Consider the following 9,448-nt stretch of genomic DNA (forward strand, 5'->3'; position numbering starts at 1 on the left):
TACATAGCTGTGTAATGTTAAAAGTGTTTAATGTTAAAAGGGTCAACTTTGATTTCTTGGAACTCCATTCAATGTAAAAAAGTAAGAGGAAATACTAAATGAAGAATATGATACAAGATACATGAATGACTTGACTATGATGACTACTGCTTTTGATAACTTTTACTGAAGTAGAAATAAATCATGGGGTTGGAGAGATAGCATGGAGGTCTGGTGTTGTCTTGCATGCCAGAAAGATGGTGGTTTGAATCTCGGCATCCCATATGGTCCCCCGAGCCTTGCCAGGAGCGATTTCTGAGCGTAGGGCCAGGAGTAACCCCTGAGTGCTGCTGGGTATGACCCAAAAACCAAAAACCAAAAAAAAAAAGAGGAAAAAAGAAAAAATGAAATGAATTGGGCCCGGAGTGATAGCACAGCGGTGTTTGCCTTGCAAGCAGCTGATCCAGGACCAAAGGTGGTTGGTTCAAATCCCGGTGTCCCATATGGTCCCCTGTGCCTGCCAGGAGCTATTTCTGAGCAGACAGCCAGGAGTAACGCCTGAGCACAGCCGGGTGTGGCCCAAAAACCAAAAAAAAAAAAAATGAAATGAATCATTAGATAATAAATTCCAGTAGCTTTACTGTAAGAATTTGCTAATAGAAATATTTGAGAGGAAAACTGAATATAAGTTATATATTATTATGCTTTTCATTATTTTACTATTATCTCTTTTCTACTCTATATGTCACTAACTTATGGTTTAGAATTATTCACAAACTTAAGTTCTATTAGTCATATGGGTTTTCTCCATTTCATACTCTGTAACTTTTATTAATAAACTTTCAGTTAAGATTTCTTGTTAACTATACAAGATAGTCTCCCAAGATTAACTGGAATAGGTGTAATTTAGTAAAATAAATATATAGTAGAAAATTTAGAAAGAGCACATGTGATTTTTATAATAAGACAGAAAATGAAAGTTTTCTATGATAAAATTTAGGGAATTTACTAAAGTTTGAAAATTTTTTCATGGAAAAGAAAATGGTATCTCATTGCTGGTTCTTCATGGTTGGGATCAGTGGTAGACTGAATGTCAAGATTGCTTGTTCCCAATGAGCTCAAAATTAGTGTCCATTATCAAATACATTTGAAATCACATCATATTCTGTTTCCACATCCATTTTGAGAAACATATTTGTTTTATACTTCATAATGCGAGAATTGTTCGAAGCTTATAATGTTCAACATGTTAATTTAACAGAAAGGAAGTGTATATATTTCAATTCACACATATAGTTTAGTAATTTCTTATTGATCACCAGAGTAAAGTTTTTTTTCTATAAGAGTAGAGGGTTTTGGTCAGTGTTGTCATGGATGCTTTTGGTGTGAGTACTGTAGATCTTCTGTCATGCAATCATTGAACACAAACCATTTTTCCTTATGTATTACATACTACAGAATAAATAACATGCATCAGAAATTCAAAGTTAAAAGGATATATTTTGAACAACTCTTCAGAAATAGTTTACCCACAAAATATGTGAGTCTGATGAAAGATGAAATGATGGATAGACATTGAAAAATTTTACTGGTGCAAATTTTAGCCAAATTCATTCTAAAATCTGGAGTTATGAATTCTTGACAATAGAAGATCATTATAATAGGAAAGCACTCAATAGATCAATATAGTCTTCAAAATGGTTGAATACTTATTTTTGCCTAAGTAAACAAAATGTCAATATTACTTAATTTAGAAAAATTGTTTTACCTTCCCCGGACTATTTTTGTCATGTTTATATAATTGCTATCATAAATTCAATATTATTCTCTTTATTTTATTTGCCCTCATATTTTAATTATAAGGCGTTACATGCTTTCATGATGACATCCATGTATAAATAATTTATGGAAATTGTTTATTGATAAAACTTGATTTTTCTTGTTTTCCAGATAAAGAAACTTACATTGTAAAGGAGAATTATAATGGCTCAAAATATAAAAACCATCAAATTTTTCAGTAGAAATCCAAAGGAAAAGAGAAGATTCTGCTATGCTTTCCTGGGTTTACACTGAGTTTTCCTCAGTTCCTCTTTAATTTTGAGATATAGTCTATTGCACACTCCTCGATTTTCTTTTAATTAGGAATTGTCATGTTACTAGCGAACAGAAATCAGAGCTCAGTAACCATGTTCATCCTCCTGGGTTTTTCAGATTTTCCACATCTCCAGGCACCTCTTTTCTTGGTGTTTTTGATCATCTACACCATCACTGTAGTGGGGAATTTAGGCATCATTGTGGTGGTGAGGATCAACCCCAAGTTGCAAACACCCATGTACTTTTTCCTTAGCCATCTATCGTTTCTAGATATTTGTTACTCCAGTGTATTTACACCCAAACTCCTAGAAATCTTGGTTGTGCAAGATAGAAGCATCTCCTTTAGAGGATGCATGATCCAATTTTACTTTATCTGTGCATTTGTGATTACTGAAATGTTCATGTTAGCAGTGATGGCTTATGACCGCTTCGTGGCCGTGTGTAACCCCCTACTCTATACTGTGGCTATGTCTCGTAAGCTCTGTGCACTCTTGGTAGCTGCAACCTACACTTGGGGAGGACTATGTTCTTTAACAATCACATATTCTCTTTTAGACCAGACCTACTGTGGTCCTAACCTCATAAAACATTTTGGCTGTGAATATTCTGCTATTCTCTCTTTATCCTGTTCTGATCCCTCCTTCAGCCAGTTGGTTTGCTTCATCATTTCCACATTCAATGAGACTACCAGCCTCCTGATAATCCTGGCTTCCTATGTTTTCATTGTCGTCACCATCATTAGGATGCCTTCCACTGGTGGACTCCGCAAAGCGTTCTCTACCTGTGCCTCCCATCTAACAGCTATCACCATTTTCCACGGGATCATCCTTCTTCTCTACTGTGTACCCAACTCCAAAAGCTCCTGGCTCCTGATCAAAGTGGCTACTGTGTTTTTTACCGTCATGATTCCTATGCTCAATCCCCTGATCTACAGCCTGAGGAATAAAGATGTAAAAGAAACGGTCAGAAATGTAATTAAATCCAAACTTTGTACTTAGGCAACTAATCAACATATATATTTTTGTCATAATTTAGTTATAACTTTAGCTTTATTGGTGTTGGTTGATACTCATTATTTTACTTAAAATATGACTGTGTTGCAACTAATTTAAATTTTGTAATTTGATCAGTTATGTGATTTTGATATCTAATATTGATCTCTGAGTTCATATATAAATGAGAATGAAATCACTACATTTCAGCTACTTTAAAAAAGGAAATGTGTAAAAACATAGAGTTTAAAATATGAAAAAATTGTGATGAAACAATGATTTATATTCAGAGGCCAATCAATAAATGTATTTTATTTATGCTTCACAATGGTGGTAAATATTGTCTTTGTTTACTTTTATCATAACTTATTTTTTAACTCTTAAAAAAGACAAATTTAAGTTACTTGTAAAATGCTTTTCCATTAAAATAATGAACTTGAGAGTTTTACTATTAAAATATTTAAATATTTGTTGAATATATTAGTTTTCATATGCATAATTATTTTAATATTAACAAAACATACTATGGCTAAATAAAAAGTATTTAAAATTATAATAAAATAAAATGAAATTATCAATCTACATAAAATTAGAAATGTCTAGTACGCAGTGATAAGAAAGCTAACTAAAAGTGCGTTTTAACCTCACTTCAACCACATACCTATTATCTGAATTTGCCTACCTACCTATTATCTGTGTATTATGACATCTGCATCTCAATTGCTTAAGCCAATTAGACACCATTATTTATTGTCTCTTTTACTATTTTTCTGAAAATATATGTCAGTTATCAATGGTGTTTATATCTCCAGATTCAAATTATGTCCCATAATCTTTGTTTTGTGGCCTATCGTTGGCATACACTTTTTTAAAAAACTTTTAGTACAAAATAATAAATTACATACACTCTCAATTTTATATCAGGCATGAGTCTCAGATTATCTAAATAAAATATATTTAGGGAAAATATCTGGATTGGCTAGGTTCAATGTAAGTGCCTTACTTGCTATACTATCTCTGTAGTCACTTTCCTGAATCTGTTTTTAAGGGCTCATTCTAGGCCATGCTCATATGTGCATGTGAGGTGAAGGTGTCAAACCAGTTGGCCATGTGCGAGACAAAAACCTTGCTCATCATTCTATGTATCTATCTACTCCTAATCTGATTTCAATCGCTGGCATTTCATATGGTCCATGAAATAACCTGTAGTTCAGTACTAGAGTAATTACTGAGCACCACTGGGTGTACCACAAACACACAGGCACACACACACACAAACACACACACACATACACACACACACACACACAAACACACAAATTCTGAGAAAACCCTGAATAAAACTTGGTGTGGACCCCGATATAAAACAAAGACAACTGTTTATCTTGTCCCTACATTTAAATGTGTCATAATTGTTCTATTACATTTGTAATTTAAACTTAATCTTTACAAAATGCAAATTCACTTCATTCCCTCATTTTACATGTTTTTTTTTTGTTTGTTTTGTTTTTGTTTTTGGGTCACACCCGGCAGCGCTCAGGGGTTACTCCTGGCTCCACGCTCAGAAATCACTCCTGGCAGGCTCGGGGGACCATATAGGTTGCAGGGTTCGAACCAATGTCCTTCTTCATGAAAGGCAGACGTCTGCCTTACGTCCATGCTATCTCTCAGGCTCCTCGTTTTACATGTTTAAATGTAAATATACTGAGCAATACTTCTTGATGTATTTTATTTAGGCACTGTGATTTTCAAAATTTGTATTAACAGAATTGTGGGCAATTAGTATTTGATCTTCAAAACCAACCCCTGTGTCAGTATCTCCTCACCATGAGAAAAGGTCTCCACTTTATCTTTATACTCATTAAATTTCTTTTTTTATACTCATAAGATACTTTATAATTCAGTTAACAACTATTTTATCGCACAGTAATACCAACATATTTTCATAATCATTCTCATTTCTATATACTTTCTACCTATTTATGCCTCTAAAAATTATTTAATGCTCTATTTACTGTGATAAAACATTTTCTCTTCACACACTTTCTTTGAACAAGGAGCAATTATATGATATTTATCTGATTTGAATAAAGATTGCCACTTTCCAAAGTAAAATTGTAGGTATTTTTATAGTTAGATTGTTATACAAGTTCTTCTTTCATTGTGTAAATATTTTAATTTATTTAGTCCATAAGTTATTACAGTGAATTTGAAACATTTTAAATTTTGATATCTTTACTAGCATGTTATAATAAGTAGATATTATAATAAGGCTTGTATATAGAACTATTTTGCATTTATATAGTTTCAATGATTCAGAAGGGTTAAATTAATTTGAACTTACAAAAACAATTGTTTAAAGTTTTAGATTTATGCCCATTGTTTACCAGTGTACAGTTTTAAGATACTATCAATTATGCTATATAAGTTTCTCTATATGTTTTACAAATATAAATTTATGTATTTCATATATAATACTTTATTTTAAGTAACATTAGAACATAAATATTTATCGTAGACACACCTGTGCCTATAATATTTTTATCTGTTTTGACTCTACTAATTTGTTACTTTTTGCTTTATTATTCTTTCTTTGTACTTTTATATGTAGCATAATATATAATTCATTTGATAGTCATATAATTTTAAAATATCACTACATTTTACTTGATTTATTTCTACTGTTCAATGATAAATAGTTATGATTTTAATGAAATAAAATATTTTTACAATTAATATGTGCTTAAGGATATAATTATGATGTTCCTACAATATATTTAATAATATTTTTGGGGGGTTGGGCCACACCTGATAATGCTCAGGGGTTACTCCTGGCTATATGCTAAGAAATCGCCCCTGGCTTGGAAGACTATATGGGACACTGTGGATCAAACCGAGGTCCATCCTGGGTCAGTTGTGTGCAAGACGAACTTGTTACAGCTGTGCTATCTATCGCTCTGGCCCCAATACACTTTTTTATTCTTTATAACTGTCATATGAATTATATAAAGTTAATTTCTTTGGATGGCAAGAGATTTTAGTCTCTAATAGATATTTTATTTTCCAAAAATTATTATTATTATTATTTTTTGTTTTTTGGGCCACACCCGGTGACGCTCAGGGGTTACTCCTGGCTATGCGCTCAGAAGTCGCTCCTGGCTTGGGGGACCATATGGGACGCCGGGGAATCGAACCGTGGTCCTTTCAAGGCTAGCGCAGGCAAGGCAAGCATCTTACCTCTAGCACCACCACCCGGCCCCATCCAAAAATTATTTATGCTCTGTTCATCTTTACTTTGCATTTCTGTGAGTAAATAGAGAACAGTCCAATATAGAATGAATATTTTTACAGTAGCATCATTTATGAATATTTAAATATCCTGGTGTAGTTTTATATAATCCACAAGTTTATATATTTAGCCTAAACAAGACATTACAAATAGTGGTGTTCCTTCAACCAGCTCACAAAAGAAAACTGAGGAAACCAAGTCATATTTAGTCTAGTGCAGAATGTCATTTTTCTGGTGAGCTCAGTTTTATTCATATGCATATAGCTTCGTTAAAATTTGTTTATTTTATTTTATTTAATTTTTTTTTTTTTGCTTTTTAGGTCACACCCAACACTTAGGGGTTTACTCTTGGCTCTACTCTCAGAAATTGCTCCTGGCAGGTTCAAGGGACCATATGGGATGCCAGGATTCGAACCACCATCCTTCTGCATGCAAGGCAAATGCCTTGCCTCCATGTTATCTCTCTGGCCTCAAAATTTGTTTATTTTAAAGAATTCATTCCCTATTTTTGTCAGCAATGTTAGTATTGCCAAAACGTTCTTAAATATGTGTTGCTCTGCATAATTATTATCTAGTGAGGGTACCTTAAGAAAAAATCAATTTCTTTAAAGTTATTGTGTTTCAAAGATATGGATCTCATGAAATTGGCTGTGACTCAGATTAAGGCATCAGGGACGATATGCTTCACATAAAATTTTGTGAATAGTGGTGGTTCCCCATATCTTTTACAATCTTAAGGACAGGTAGCTCTATTTCCTGTAAAACTAAATCACTAAGAAAAATATATCAAGTTATAACATTATTAAAATCACCATACATTTTAGAACATATTTAGAACTCATTAAAGCATTTAACTTGGTTATTTTACTTTTATTAATGTATGTGTTTAAAGGAATTTTCGTAGAAAAAGTATAGGTTAATACTGCCTTTTATTAAAGGGATTAATTAATTGTATTTGTAGATATTATTATTTTCTAATCTTTGTGAGATTCTAAATGCAACAAAACATTAAATAGATTACCTCATATAATTCTTCTGTATGGTATCTAAGGAGACACTTCAATGTTTTTCTCTAGGGTTAACATCCCTGAAGTCTTGTTGGCATATGTGTGTGACACAAATTTATACGGTACTGTCAGCTATTTGGTCTCTTTTGTTCTCTAGTATTGCAGCATATTTAAAATAATTGACGGAAATACTAAAGTTTTTTAAATTTACGTTGAAATACACTTAGTTTTCATTTTGACTTGTTACTGTAGAAGCTGAGTTCTCAACAGAAATTTCTTGGATTTTTATTATATTATATATTATTATATTGGCTTCCATAGATGACTAAGCTAAATTCTTCTGAATTCAGGTGAGCATATTAATTTTATTGTATTTCACTTTATAAAGAATTATTGCAAAATTATATTTGCAGGAGATAAATCTATGCTTACATCTAATTACTATAACAATTAATAATGTCCACCAAATTATTCCCTTTATTTCATTCCTATTAATATAAGTCACTGACCACTTTCACTAGGAACTATTTTCATCATTTCTTGATCACCAAGTTCTCTTAATTCAACTTATTAGTTTGGAGTCACATCAAGCAGTGTTCAGGATTTACTGCTGGTTCTGGGCTTGGGGAATCACTTTTTGCAAAACTCTAGGGACCAACTGTGATTAACTCAGTTTGATTTATGCACAGCAAGTGCTCTACTAATTCTACAACTAGTCTACATCTGTCACATGTTTTCTTGATTTCTCTTTACACAGATGCAGATTTTAGCATTAATATGTTATATATTGAAATTATTTATAGTATATTATATTACCATATGTATTATTTCTAAAAATGAGACAGTTTAGTTAGAAATTAGAGGTTCTATTCAGAGTCACTGAGTGCGTAATAGAAATGCAATATTAAATCTGCAATGTCACTTACAGAGAGGAAAATGTATCAAGTACCCAGCTTTCTATGTTACTGGGAAGTTCTTTCAAAAATAATAGTGATTTAGAACACCAATGAAATACCTAATACTCAACATAATGTTGACACTGTAAGATATAATTTGATTTCATGGTGTAAATATTCATTACTCAAGGACTGTTTCTGCCCTTCTACTACTGCATATAGGTAGTTGTTGCGTATATTTTTTACTAACTGATCTAGGTTAGAGGTTTCAAAAATAAACTTTGAAATTAACTAAATTCCCACTGTTTAAAAAATATCTCAGGAGGCTTTACTTAATGTATTTTAGTTTTATTTTATTTTTGTGGTTTTGTTGTGTTGTTCTTTTTTGTTTTGGGGCCACACCCAGTGATGTTTAGGGGTTACTCCTGACTCTGCTCTCAGTAATGACTTCTGATTCAGGGGACCATATGGGAAGCCAGCCACTGAACCAAGGTCTATCCTGGATAGGCCACATGCAAGGCAAACGCCCTACCACTGTACTATTGTTCTGGTCCCTACTTAGTGTATTTTAGTTTGTCATTAAGTTTGTTTCTTAACTAGACAAATTTTGCAAAAATATATGAGAAAAGTAAGGGTTCTACATCCTCAGCATATATTACAAACCATTTCCCTGCACCTTCACACATTCACTTATCTAGAAATTATCAAAGATATAATTTAATTTAATATAGACTTTTCCTTCTAGATATAAAATTAAAAAACAATGACCTTGAAAATTGATTCATTCTCCAGTTCCTTTTCCTCCCAGCGGTGCCAGCCATACAAGAAATTTCCAACACTCAAATAACAGTATTGTTTTACTTAGCAACCAGATCCCATTTTAGATTGGATTACAAAGTCATTTCATATCATGACCATACCAAAATAATATGGTTTTTTATCATTATTTTTTAATTCAGGTATCTGTGACAAATATAATATGTGAATGTTTATGCTCTTACTATATATCATAACAATGTGCTCACATATGAATTGCTGCAAAAATATCTATATTTGGTATCTTCTATGTCACTGTGTCTTCTTTGCTATATGATTTATATATAACTCAAGAAAAAACAAAATAGAAATACTAAGTCATTATGTTTTGTTATTCTATAATAAAATTACTATTTATGAATACTATGTAGTCTG

The 9,448-nt window shown here is 32.3% G+C and overlaps 1 protein-coding gene across 1 annotated transcript; it reads left to right on the top strand.

Annotated features, from left to right (window-relative positions):
• Positions 1–2,129: 2,129 nt before the first annotated feature.
• LOC126018636 (olfactory receptor 5D18-like) lies at positions 2,130–3,071 on the top strand. Its single transcript, XM_049780736.1, has one exon. The coding sequence runs from the start codon at positions 2,130–2,132 to the stop codon at positions 3,069–3,071; it is 942 nt and encodes a 313-aa protein (XP_049636693.1).
• The last annotated feature ends 6,377 nt before the right edge of the window (positions 3,072–9,448 follow it).

The sequence above is a fragment of the Suncus etruscus genome, chromosome 9 (assembly GCF_024139225.1).
Source record: "Suncus etruscus isolate mSunEtr1 chromosome 9, mSunEtr1.pri.cur, whole genome shotgun sequence".
NCBI classification, from domain to species: domain Eukaryota; kingdom Metazoa; phylum Chordata; class Mammalia; order Eulipotyphla; family Soricidae; genus Suncus; species Suncus etruscus.

Coding starts and splice junctions, on each gene's coding strand:
- LOC126018636 (XM_049780736.1), top strand. CDS start 2,130: ATGTTACTAGCGAACAGAAATCAGAGCTCAGTAACCATGTTCATCCTC.